This window comes from Pholcus phalangioides, unplaced genomic scaffold (assembly GCF_987345545.1).
Source record: "Pholcus phalangioides strain wild (caught in Gottingen) unplaced genomic scaffold, Ppha-v1.0 ptg000028l_1, whole genome shotgun sequence".
Classification (NCBI taxonomy): domain Eukaryota; kingdom Metazoa; phylum Arthropoda; class Arachnida; order Araneae; family Pholcidae; genus Pholcus; species Pholcus phalangioides.
Window position 1 is genome coordinate 6164569 of NW_028301618.1, and position 14048 is coordinate 6178616.

At 40.8% G+C, this 14048-nt stretch overlaps 1 protein-coding gene across 1 annotated transcript in view; it reads left to right on the forward strand.

Annotated features, from left to right (window-relative positions):
* The first annotated feature begins 942 nt into the window (after positions 1 to 942).
* Positions 943 to 14048, forward strand: part of LOC149067834 (pyridoxal phosphate phosphatase PHOSPHO2-like) — a 31864-nt gene continuing 18758 nt past the window's right edge. The window contains exon 1 of the mRNA XM_089252206.1: positions 943 to 966. Coding sequence (XP_089108332.1) covers positions 952 to 966 — 15 coding nt within the window. The 5' untranslated portion in view covers positions 943 to 951. The remainder of the gene's footprint in view (positions 967 to 14048) is intronic.

A 14048-nucleotide genomic window follows, 5' to 3' on the forward strand; every position in this document is an offset into this window, starting at 1 on the left:
ATATATAACGTATCGGCGTTACAGTGTCTGGTACTGCTGAAAAACGATCTTACAGGCAGGGCCGTCTTAAGAGTATGATGCGCCCCCGGACCGAGTGATTTTTCTGAGGCCCTAACACAGGCAAATTCTCGAAAATTTCAACCACATTTCATTTTCGTAAGGCCCTTCTTTACTCGAGGCCCCCGGGCCGTGCCCGGGTGGGCCCATGCGTTAAGACGGCATTGCTTACAGGGAAGACTGGATTCGAGGAAGGATCTCGATGACGTCACGAATCTCGGGGTAAGGCTTTCTGCTCTAGAAGGTGTTGGAAGTGTCATGTATACATCCGGACCTGCTGCACTCTGCCGTTGCTGGATTTGTGACTTGCCTGCGATGTGTTATTTCCTGTGGTGGTAGTGACACCCAAAGCGCTTGTCACATCTGTAACAAACGATTTCGAGGCATTCTGTTCGTTATTTGCGTATCTTTGTGTACGTCAGCGCCGCTTATCGGCTGTTTTTGTGTTTTTTCCCGTCTTAAAAAAATTCCCGTGACCTAGCGCTGGTAACCCTACAAACCGTTTTTTATTTCTGTTATTTTTCCTGTTTTTATGAATTTTTAAAATTTCTACACAGACTTTATGCCCACCCTGTGGTATACCATCGGAAGACAGCTAGTTCGCCAATATTTCCTGGGGGAAATCTACTGTCGCCAAGCATGGCAGCCAATTCCGAGTCACAAATACATTTTTACTCCCCTATAAGCCGCGTAGCAACAGAGATTTTCGAACATTTTTCGAACTAAAGGTGAATATAAAGGATGAGGGATTTCAATGATGCATAGCACACAGCTACCACAAAGGTGGCGTTAGAAGGTCTATACTGTCAATTCGATAGATTGCCATCTAGTGGCCAAATTAGAAACTAATGCGCGATAAACAAAATTGATTAGCGACGCAATCACCTTTACCCCATGATGTATGAAACGGTGAGTGTTTATTGTCATTATAAACAGAAAATTTTAATAACAAAAAAATTATCATAACTACAAATTATGCTATTTTTTGTTAAACAAGGAAAATCTATCAAGGTAATTTTAAACGAGTTTTATTTTTTTCTTACCGTGAATACCATTATCTACTTGCATTTTTGATTCGTGTTTCTCAGCCACTGAGCTGAGATTTTATCCGTGATGAAGAGAGCTGTTGACGACGGACAATTCTGAAACTAGTGATGGGCAAAACGGTTCTTTTCCGTGAGCGGCTCTGAACCGCAGCTCTTACACGGCTCTTTTGAAGAGTTGATCAAGAGCGCCATCTAGCGAAGGGTTTTATAAACTCTTGTGATTTAACCTCCTCCTTCCCCCCCCCCCCCCCCGCAAACAATATCTAGATTTTTTTTTTTCAATTACAGCACACTGCGTTTACGCTGCAGTTGATGGACACGCGTTGCGTTTCAATTAAAAAATCAACCAGAGAAATATGCAAAAAATCAAGCTTTTCTCTCTCTCTCTCATTCCAAAAATAATAATAATAAACTTTTTCCCTTAGGGGTCATTCAAGTATTACGTCAGCATCGAGAGGGGGGGTTTCGGATTTGCTGACTTTTGATGATAAGGGGGGAGGGGGGGGGTTTGAAGGTTACTACGTCATCAACCACCCGTTTCTGAAGATATGGGGGGGGGGGTCAGTGTTTTGCGACTTTTGCTGACAAATGGGGGGGGGGGAGTCAAAAATGGCTAAAAATCTGCTTACGTAATACTTGAATGGCCCCTTATAGAAGATGGTTTCGTGCACTAAACCAGACACGTAAGATGGTCAGTGCCGTCTCAAGGCATGGGCCCACCCGGGGGTCTCAGGAGAAAAAAAGCCTCAGAAAAGTCATTTGGCCCGGGGGCCCATGTTGCTCTTAAGACGGCCCTGAAGATGGTGAGAAAAAAATCTCCATATTACTGTATTTGCATGAACATCCATGTTCTCATTTACGTAACAATCGATAAACGATTTGTATTCATCTCCTGTCTTCATGGGCGGAGCATTGCTCTGGGCATTGCTCTTCCCCAGCGTCAAAGATAGAGTCGACTGATCTAATGAATAAATGTATATGTGAATTGACATCATCATCATCGTGCCGCCCCCCCCCCCCAGACTTCCAAGTCTATCTTTGCCTATGGTCGTCTTTTTTAATACGCCGGACAGCTTTTGATGTAGATTTTCGAGACATCTCACATAAAAATAAGCAATCACCGTTTTTTTTCTCTCGCACAAAAGTCATTTTGTAAGGAGTCGCGAAAGGTTCTCGTACGGAATACAGCTAGGTATAAAGGTGTAGACTACGACACATTAGGAAAAAATACTTCGAGAGTGCGGGTTGGGTTCACAAGGGGTTACGTTGATAAACTTGAGTGATAACAACTCCCCCTCCAGTTCACAAAAAAAATGTATTGGTATAGGCCATTGTTCCCACCCTTTTTTTGTCCCAACGGCCCCTTCTTCAGAAATTTTGTTCTCCCATCCCCCCCCCCCCAACGCAATCTAAGCCATAGGATCCTATGTTATACCCGTAGCTTCTACCGCCCCCGGAACATTCCATCGCCCACGTTGGGAATCACTGGTATAGTCGCAAAGGAAGAGGTCGACAATCGTCCCCCCCCCCTTCTTTTATTCATTATAATAACGACTGAAATTACATACGAAATTTTAATTGAAAAATCACAACTGAAACAACAAATTACATTGCGGTTGAAAATTATGAATGCAGGGGCGACTGTTCAGCCGCGTGATCCGTACGTTCACATGGGATATCGCAGTTAGAGAGATTAAAAAGCAAAAAAAAAAAAATCTTATGTACCCAAAAAAATTAGAGAAATGGTGTCTGTCCGCTCTAGGTGGGGTGCTAAATCCATGATGAAAGGGCAAAAACAAATATTATTGACCAAAAAAAAATTAGGGTAAATGATTTGTCTGCTCGTAGGAAAGGCATCAAATCTGAAGTGAAAAATCGAAAAAAAATTAGGGGACATGATTTCCGTCCACTGTAGGAAGGGGTTGGGGCAAATTTGTCACGATAGGGCAGAAAAAATTTATTGACCAAAAAAACAATTGGGGAAAATGATTTTTCCTGGAAGCCAAATCCGACGTTGAAGAGCTAAAAAAAATTTATACTGGTCAAGAAAAGAAAAATCAGGAAAACGATTTCTGTCATCTCCAGGAGGAGCAACAAATCCGAGCTGAAGAGCAGAGCCGTAATGAGAGCACCCTCCTCCCCCCCCCCCCCCCCCACCAATCCAGGGATACGCACCTAGATACTTTTTAAGCCGGAACAAACTTGCATTTCTGTGCCCCGTATAATGTAGAAGGAGCAGTTAAAAGAAGTGCATTCCTCTCCCCCACTAGTCCAGCGCCCGAGCCCCAGACCCCCCCCCCCTTTGTTGCGGCTCTTCTCTATCTGGCTAAAAATTACTGCCTATCAATTCAAAGCACTCCGAATCTTGGAAATTCGAACATCTTATTTTCAGGAGATCTGCCTCTTCTACACCTCTCCTCCCCGCGGACGTGCCCATGCGTAAAGGCCCCTACACACGCTCAGTTATACCTGCGCAGTTATGCCTGTACAGGCCAACTGTGCAGGCATAACTGAGCGTGTGTAGGGGCCGTCAGTTGACCTGCACAGGCGACCTGAAGGGAATGGTTTTTCGATTCGGTATAACTGTGCAGTTATGCCTGCGCAGGTATAACTGAGCGTTTGTATGGGCCATCAGGCATAACTGCGCAGTTTTTTTTCCCCGCTTTCTTATATTCGCCCTTCTCTTTCTTTCTTCCCTCTTCTTTTTTCACTGATAATGTAATAGAACAATAATAACTGAATAACTTGTTTTGGAGAGGGATTCCATTTAATTAGAAGAAATTTTTCTAATGGCGTAATTTTCACGATATTTTCTTGCAATTTCATATCGAATAAAAAAAATCGAAATAAAATTTTAGAAATATTTCGACCATTGTTAAAAATTCGCAATTTTGTTTCTGAAATCACACTTTTCAATCAATTTGCCCGAAATTATGCACCGAAACACACAAACTCTATATTCAAATAATGTGATATAACTATTAATTGTTCATTGATTATTTAGAGAAGAGGTTTTTAACCAGGGTTCTTGGAGATTTTAGGGGCCCCGTGACATCAGATTATTTTAGTATTCTTTCACATGTACTTCCTTTAGAAATCAAGCAGGTGTTTATACGAGTCAGTTATTGTTTGCAATTTCAAACGCAGGATTCCTACTCCTTTCTTGACCGAAAACCAGCAAGCATCAACAGGACAAAAATCACTGCAATTTATTATTTTCTTTTACATGTAATTCTCAATGAATCGCATTGAATTTGTTTTTTGGACACATCTCGTCAGATTGCAACGAATTTCAACTTTCAGCTCAAACATTGAAAGAAAAAAATTCAGGTGAAATTACGCTAGTTAAACGTAAGAAAACAATCGAAAAATTCTTTGAGAGAGATATACGATTGATAATATAATTGTATCATTGAGTAATACTATTAATATACATACTATGCTTCATAATAAGTCAATTTTTTAATTGAGTTGAATTAATCGTAAGAGGTCGCGTGAAAATGCAGTTTTCTTTCAAGGAAAAACACTACGTAAGTTACCGTAAAAATTTTCAAGTCAAAAAAATTATTTTTTTTAAATCGACGCTATCGCGAAAAGAAAATACTATCATACGATGCTGAAGGAGCATGTATCCCCTATCTGTATATTCAGAGGAGAAACGATGCTTGTTTTCGAAGATAAAGTCGACGCTCGTTATGAGAACTTCACGTTATAGCGACAAAGACTGGTAGGGTAAGTCCCAAATGTTTTATATTTTACTTATATAACGACCGTCCCAATCAGGCCCGACCACACCCCCAAGTCTTCCTCCCTCGCTGCGACCTTGCTCCAAATATAACGTCCATTCTCGACGAGACGAAGGGGTCGTTATATCGGGCGTCGATTGTAATACCAAAATTTCTCTTTTATTGCCTGTACGTATTGTCATAATCACTGTAGATATGGATAGCATTCTTGATAAGCATGAGTAGGCAGTAGTGCCTTTTACTTAAGTCATGAAAATCGGTCATTATGAGAGGTTTTAGTAACATCAAAATACATTATTTTACTTATAGTGTAGATTCAACAAACATCTTCCGTTACAGCAGTCTTCCTCAAAGTGTGCGTCGCGGCTCTTGGGCGTCACCCCCCCCCCCCACATCCTGCCGTAGGGCACATAGGCTATTCTCTTTGCCGAGCCGCCACTATAGTGAATTTTTTAACGTGGGAAAAAAGTATGATTGGAATCATCTCGGGCTCTGAAACCAGAATCCTGATCCCAATCCCATCTTTGTGGGGGTTGGGGGGAAATGGCTCGAATAATGACAATATTCATTAGTAAAACCAGCCCCGGGGATGCAGGACCCCAGATGGTGTGGAGATCTGTGACAGTAGGCTTTACCGATCAATTTACAGTTACAATACATCTGGAATGTACAGCGCACATTCAAAGGGAGAATAAAACACTTTAGCTCTGATGAAACAAGTACGAATTTCTGTGTGCAATATTAGTTTTTTTTTTTTTTTTTTGCCCAAGGCCCATATTTACAAAGGCTTCCTTGGTAAAATGGTCTGAGTTTTCGAAAACTGATGTTTTCCTCTCGTCCCTCCATCACCCCCTTGTGTCCATTCATAGCCTGAATATTCCTACTTTGGGAAACACCGATTTCAACACTCCACCAGAGTTTAGTTCAGAGTTCAGTTTAGTTTTCACGACTCGAGGTTTATAATGACGAGCGATCTTCGAAACGGGCAGCGCGAATGTTTGGAAGAATTCATTGAAATGTATAGGAATAAGAAATGCTTGTGGCAGGTGAAAACTAAAGATTGCCATAACAAAATTAAGAAAGATGATAGTTATGAGAGATTGGTGTGGAAAATGAGAGAAATAGATCCTCTAGCGAACAGAGACAGTGTTGTTAAAAAAATAAAGTTTGCGAAGCAATTTCCGAAAGGAATTGAAAAAAAAAAGCCTTGAGTAGGTACCTTGATCCATTCTGAGAAAATTATGCCAATCTTTTAGTGCAAATCTCAATTCCTGTAATAATTTAACGTGCGAATATTGTTGCCTTTTTTTTAAACCAATCTTTGTACCACGTTACCCGTTTTTTTCTTTTTTTTTTTGAGTTAATAACTTTCAGTGCCATAACCAATCCAACTACACCCAAAGCACACATCATCTGTGGAAATCATACTAGAAAATTCCGAACTTTATAGACTATGAAAAAATCCGAACTGATCAAAAGACCGCGAAGACAGAGATCGAAGAATGAAAATATCCCCACAGATTGCCTAGAACCGGTTCCAGAAGCTTCGCCTGCACAGGTATAACTGAATGGTGTGGATGCATCGAACCGTTCAGTTATGCCTGCGCAGTTATGCCTGTACAGGTATAACTGTGCAGGCATAACTGAACGTGTGTAGGGCCCTTTACATTATCAGTGAAAAAAGAAGAGGGAAGAAAGAAAGAGAAGGGCGAATATAAGAAAGCGGGGGAAAAAAACTGCGCAGTTATGCCTGATGGCCCATACAAACGCTCAGTTATACCTGCGCAGGCATAACTGCACAGTTATACCGAATCGAAAAACCATTCCCTTCAGGTCGCCTGTGCAGGTCAACTGACGGCCCCTACACACGCTCAGTTATGCCTGCACAGTTGGCCTGTACAGGCATAACTGCGCAGGTATAACTGAGCGTGTGTAGGGGCCTTAATAGAACAATAATAACTGAATAACTTGTTTTGGAGAGGGATTCCATTTAATTAGAAGAAATTTTTCTAATGGCGTAATTTTCACGATATTTTCTTGCAATTTCATATCGAATAAAAAAAATCGAAATAAAATTTTAGAAATATTTCGACCATTGTTAAAAATTCGCAATTTTGTTTCTGAAATCACACTTTTCAATCAATTTGCCCGAAATTATGCACCGAAACACACAAACTCTATATTCAAATAATGTGATATAACTATTAATTGTTCATTGATTATTTAGAGAAGAGGTTTTTAACCAGGGTTCTTGGAGATTTTAGGGGCCCCGTGACATCAGATTATTTTAGTATTCTTTCACATGTACTTCCTTTAGAAATCAAGCAGGTGTTTATACGAGTCAGTTATTGTTTGCAATTTCAAACGCAGGATTCCTACTCCTTTCTTGACCGAAAACCAGCAAGCATCAACAGGACAAAAATCACTGCAATTTATTATTTTCTTTTACATGTAATTCTCAATGAATCGCATTGAATTTGTTTTTTGGACACATCTCGTCAGATTGCAACGAATTTCAACTTTCAGCTCAAACATTGAAAGAAAAAAATTCAGGTGAAATTACGCTAGTTAAACGTAAGAAAACAATCGAAAAATTCTTTGAGAGAGATATACGATTGATAATATAATTGTATCATTGAGTAATACTATTAATATACATACTATGCTTCATAATAAGTCAATTTTTTAATTGAGTTGAATTAATCGTAAGAGGTCGCGTGAAAATGCAGTTTTCTTTCAAGGAAAAACACTACGTAAGTTACCGTAAAAATTTTCAAGTCAAAAAAATTATTTTTTTTAAATCGACGCTATCGCGAAAAGAAAATACTATCATACGATGCTGAAGGAGCATGTATCCCCTATCTGTATATTCAGAGGAGAAACGATGCTTGTTTTCGAAGATAAAGTCGACGCTCGTTATGAGAACTTCACGTTATAGCGACAAAGACTGGTAGGGTAAGTCCCAAATGTTTTATATTTTACTTATATAACGACCGTCCCAATCAGGCCCGACCACACCCCCAAGTCTTCCTCCCTCGCTGCGACCTTGCTCCAAATATAACGTCCATTCTCGACGAGACGAAGGGGTCGTTATATCGGGCGTCGATTGTAATACCAAAATTTCTCTTTTATTGCCTGTACGTATTGTCATAATCACTGTAGATATGGATAGCATTCTTGATAAGCATGAGTAGGCAGTAGTGCCTTTTACTTAAGTCATGAAAATCGGTCATTATGAGAGGTTTTAGTAACATCAAAATACATTATTTTACTTATAGTGTAGATTCAACAAACATCTTCCGTTACAGCAGTCTTCCTCAAAGTGTGCGTCGCGGCTCTTGGGCGTCACCCCCCCCCCCCACATCCTGCCGTAGGGCACATAGGCTATTCTCTTTGCCGAGCCGCCACTATAGTGAATTTTTTAACGTGGGAAAAAAGTATGATTGGAATCATCTCGGGCTCTGAAACCAGAATCCTGATCCCAATCCCATCTTTGTGGGGGTTGGGGGGAAATGGCTCGAATAATGACAATATTCATTAGTAAAACCAGCCCCGGGGATGCAGGACCCCAGATGGTGTGGAGATCTGTGACAGTAGGCTTTACCGATCAATTTACAGTTACAATACATCTGGAATGTACAGCGCACATTCAAAGGGAGAATAAAACACTTTAGCTCTGATGAAACAAGTACGAATTTCTGTGTGCAATATTAGTTTTTTTTTTTTTTTTTTGCCCAAGGCCCATATTTACAAAGGCTTCCTTGGTAAAATGGTCTGAGTTTTCGAAAACTGATATTTTCCTCTCGTCCCTCCATCACCCCCTTGTGTCCATTCATAGCCTGAATATTCCTACTTTGGGAAACACCGATTTCAACACTCCACCAGAGTTTAGTTCAGAGTTCAGTTTAGTTTTCACGACTCGAGGTTTATAATGACGAGCGATCTTCGAAACGGGCAGCGCGAATGTTTGGAAGAATTCATTGAAATGTATAGGAATAAGAAATGCTTGTGGCAGGTGAAAACTAAAGATTGCCATAACAAAATTAAGAAAGATGATAGTTATGAGAGATTGGTGTGGAAAATGAGAGAAATAGATCCTCTAGCGAACAGAGACAGTGTTGTTAAAAAAATAAAGTTTGCGAAGCAATTTCCGAAAGGAATTGAAAAAAAAAAGCCTTGAGTAGGTACCTTGATCCATTCTGAGAAAATTATGCCAATCTTTTAGTGCAAATCTCAATTCCTGTAATAATTTAACGTGCGAATATTGTTGCCTTTTTTTTAAACCAATCTTTGTACCACGTTACCCGTTTTTTTCTTTTTTTTTTTGAGTTAATAACTTTCAGTGCCATAACCAATCCAACTACACCCAAAGCACACATCATCTGTGGAAATCATACTAGAAAATTCCGAACTTTATAGACTATGAAAAAATCCGAACTGATCAAAAGACCGCGAAGACAGAGATCGAAGAATGAAAATATCCCCACAGATTGCCTAGAACCGGTTCCAGAAGCTTCGCCTGCACAGGTATAACTGAATGGTGTGGATGCATCGAACCGTTCAGTTATGCCTGCGCAGTTATGCCTGTACAGGTATAACTGTGCAGGCATAACTGAACGTGTGTAGGGCCCTTAAGACTGCACTGGTGAGTAGACCAAATAACAATAATAACAACAACGAGAATGAGATTCCTTCCCCTTCAAGAGATGCATTCAATCCGAGGTAAAAGAGCAAAAAATAATAGTAAATAAAAAAGAACGCAGCGAAAGGGGGATTGTAAAAGCCTTTTGTGCAAAACAAACCTTGCAAAAGGGGGAAAAAGAAAGCGTGGCCAACGTCTTCTTAGAAGGGAGGGTGGGGACTTGGGAAGAGACTAGTTGTTAAGTTCTGCAGAACAGTGGCAAGCGAAACGGCTCCCGGAGGCCTTTTAAAAGGACACGGCTCACTTGAATTTCTGCTGCTCGCGGCTCGTCACGGTTCATTTGTAGCCAATAGGAGCAGGCAACACAAGCGAAAAAAGAAGCGATTCACGGCTCATTTTTGACCAATTACAGGAGGCGTTTTAACAGGCAACGGTTCACTTTCATTTCTGCGGCTCACGGCTCTTCACGGTTCATTTGTAGCCAATAGGAGCAGGCAACACAAGCGAAAAAGGAAGCGATTCACGGCTCATTTTCGACCAATTACAGGAGGCGTTTTAACAGGCAACGGTTCACTTTCATTTCTGCGGCTCTCGGCTTGTCACGGTTCATTTGTAGCTGAAAGGAGCCTGCAATATGAGCGAAAAGTTCGTATTCCGCCACTCCCCCACTGGGGGAGGGCTGAGTTCGCAGTTATTCTTACCCGGACCGTAACTAGAGGGGGACAGGGTGGAGGGTGACGGTCCCGGGCGGCAGAATTTAGGGGGCAGTAGTTTTAGGCGGGGCAGGGGCGTAGCCAGAAATTTCGTTCGGGGGGGAACCACTTTCATTTCGGGGGGGAGGGGAACCAAAGTGACAGAACAATGGATTTGGCCATCTTTTTCCCTTTTTTCGGTCATTTTCTCACATTTCGGGGGGGGGGGGACCAGACCCCCAAGTCCCCTCCCCTTGCTACGCCCTTGAGGCGGGGGTACAAAGAACACCATTACAAGATAGTCGAATTTTATCATTATAAATCGTTGTGGGGCACCGAAAATGATGTTTGCATAAATCCTAGTTACGGCCCTGATTCTTAGTTTTCTACTTTCTAACACTATAAATTAACTATAGAGGGGCCTTGAAAAGTCCCGGTCGGGGTCTTGCTACAGGATGGGGGGGGGGGTCATGATGATATACAGATTTATGGTTTTTGACCCCCAATCTTTTCATACTTCCGATCTCCCAGTTTTGAAGCCCATTTGATGAATACGTATAATTCGTGTCTGAAACTTCTTTTGGTCTGGGCCGATTTCTGCATTGACGAGAGGGTTTGCCCAGAGCCCCTTAATTATGTTGGGCCTCAGAAAAACCACTTGGCAGAGGGTCTCTTAAGACGGCCGGCCCTGTTAACGAGTACAGGCATCCTGGAAAGTTAGAATAGCCAAAGTTTTTAATGAACCACGCCTTTATAATTTCTAATATATCATGCTATCATTTTTATAATATATAATAATAATAATTTTAAAATCAATAACGCGACGACCATGTGAAAACCATGTAACTGACATAAAATGTGCGGAAAGCCATTGTTAAAACCAAGATAATAAGCATACTATCAGGGGCGTAGCCAGAAATTTCGTTCGGGGGGGGGACTACTTTCCTTTCGGGGGGGGGGGGACCAAAGTGACAGAACAATGGATTTGGCCATCTTTTTCCCTTTTTTCGGTAATTTTCTCACATTTCGGGGGGGGGGGACCAGACCCCAAGTCCCCTCTCGCTTCGCCCTTGCATACTATGCTGCATTATTATTATTACTTTTTTGACATTTTCGGCAATTCTATCTTTCAAGTTGAGTCTTGTTTTGGTACATGAAAAATTGGTCAATCATTAGAAAAATGTGAACACCAACGAAAACACAACACACACACACACACACACTCCATAGCCTTTTTTTTCTATACATTTATTTACAGAAGTTGTGGGCAATCGGCAAACTTTTTTCACATAATTCATAAATAAAAAATACATAAAAATGAAATGAAATACATGGAGGAACAAACCCCTGCTTGCGAACTAATCTGGCTCACTTGAAAAAAATTTACCCATGAATTTCGAAACAAAACATTATAATTTGAGAAATTATGCATTACCAAGTGAGGTCGAATAATGTGTTCGGAATAGAATCATGTTATGCATTATACATTTTGTTGCGATTACAACCGTGAAGAATTTAAGTCAGTACCACATCATCATAGGCGTAAAATAATAGGAAATGTCGGGAGCAGTAAATAGTGGTTGGGGAGGGGTGTTCAAAACTCAATATTTGTGTAGAAATTTAGGAATCACGGAGATGCAATAAATTTAGAAAGGGGCCGTGACAGGTGGTTTGGAGGGCTGCAGAGAGCTGAGAAGAAAAATTAAGGTGTGAAGAAATAATGCTTTTATATTGACTATACACTTGCAGAATCCAACGAAACCAGGGCCGTCTTAGGGCATGGACTCACCCGGGCCTCACCCCCCACATTTTGCAGCAGGTTCCCTAGGATGGGGTTTTTCGCAGGCCTCCGGCTACATTTTTCACAGACCCCCTTCTCTATATTAAATTTAGTGGGAAAAACAAAAAATGATGAAAACCATATCAGGCCCTGGGATGCAGCTCTGTCAGTCCCACTCTTGTGAGGGTTCATGCCCGGGGTCTCATGTACACAAGTGACTCCACCTTATGATATTTTGTATAGTGCAATAAATTTTTAAAATAAGTAGGAAATATGTAGGCTGTTTATTTCCTGCTAAGTGTAGGACTACCATAGCATCACTTTGCCTGAGGGGGCCCATGATGTTGATACGGTCCTGAATAGAATTCGGATTAGTGGGCAGCTCAATAAATTCTAAGCCAGTGGTCTGGAGGCCAATTTTATTTGCAAAAATTTTCATTCAGCATAAATTCACTGAAAAAATCAATTCAATACGTATAAACGATCTTGCTTCTAGATGAGGGTCGAAGACTCAGGGGCGCCACGAGAAAAAAAATATTCGAAGGGGGCGACGGGCAAAAAAAAAGGAAAGAGAAACGCTGCTTTATATAATAACATGTGCACAAAAAGTGCATAACTAGTTCTTTTGTGTAGCTTATAGAGTGTAGAAAGAAAGAGTAGCTTTTTGTTTGCAGGCCTTTATGTTTTTTGTTAAGTTTTTTGCAGTTCACCACCACAACTTTACTCACAACAGAACCATTCAGTGCTTAACAACAGTTTTAATTGTCCGAAATACACGAACGATGTTGTTTGTTCACTACATCTTTACCGCGGGATATGTGATTGTGGTATTTCTCGGACACAAAACTAGACGCATGGAAACGGAAAGGTGTCAAAAAAGAAAAAAAAACCGCTCTTCTGTGCCTGCCACCCGTGTTTTTGTGCACTCATTCGCCATATGAATATGCATCTTCTTTGCGTCGTCATATTCCCACAATAAGCCGGAGAGCTTTCATGTCATTTTCTTCGTCCCCACATAAGTAGTTAAATATACTGTGTCAAGTATCTCATCACAATAGTTAACAAATCCCTGGGAACCTTTCATTCTTCAACTAGGGAACTTCAACGCTAGTCTAGACTAGCGTCCCTCAGTCGGCATCCACACAAGCACCCCATGTTAAAACCTCGATAGGATAAATAACTACTGAAGGTAGGGCACAAAAGCAAATATTTACAATGGCTCCGTACCCGGGACCATTCCTATGCTCTTTCCCCCTTTGAAGCCAGTTTTTGATTTTTAAAAGGCTTCGAGTTTGAGTCTGCTGGTCGGTTCCCCAAGGGGTTTCGTCGATTAACTTGTCTCGAGAGAACTCCCAAAATATAAACGTCTTGATCAGAAATTTAAGCTCATCTGTCCCTAAGTAAAAAAATACATTAAACCAATATGCAGTGTCTGTTAGGGTAAATTTCATCTATGCGTTGATTATGCATAATCGCCGACCATTTTGATGAGTTTGATAAATTTCGTTCAAACATGTATTCCGAATTTATCACATTCACTGTAACACATAAATACCGTAATATTTTAACTTTAAACGTTCCTATTTAGCACGGATGGAATATATTAGAATTCTACATCAACAACAATCAATACAGTGTACTCAGTACACGCATACTTAGAAATAATCAAAATATTAAGAAACTAGTACGCAGCAGTGCCAATTGAGTCACTGTTCATTTCGAAGTAGATTTTAGCAGGAGGCAAAGAAGACCGGGAAGGGGGGACTAAAAGGGAGTCACCAATGAAATTCTTGTGGGGGAGGTGGAATTAAACAGTAAAGAAAACTTCTGAAGAATTTCTTTTTGCGATCCAAGCAACGTCTATATAAAACCCTTAAGCCAGTGGTTCTCTAAAGCTTTTTTTCGCCTTCGACTCCCTTAGACTCAGTGTCTATCCGCGACTTCTCAAAGCAGTCTGAGAATCGCTTCGAAGCACTTAACAAGTACACATCAATAGCACACCAGCTTTCCGCGGCGCCCACTTTGAGAACCACTACCTTAAGCAAATGATTCGTTTTTCTTTTAGTCACCTGAAAAATCAAAAAT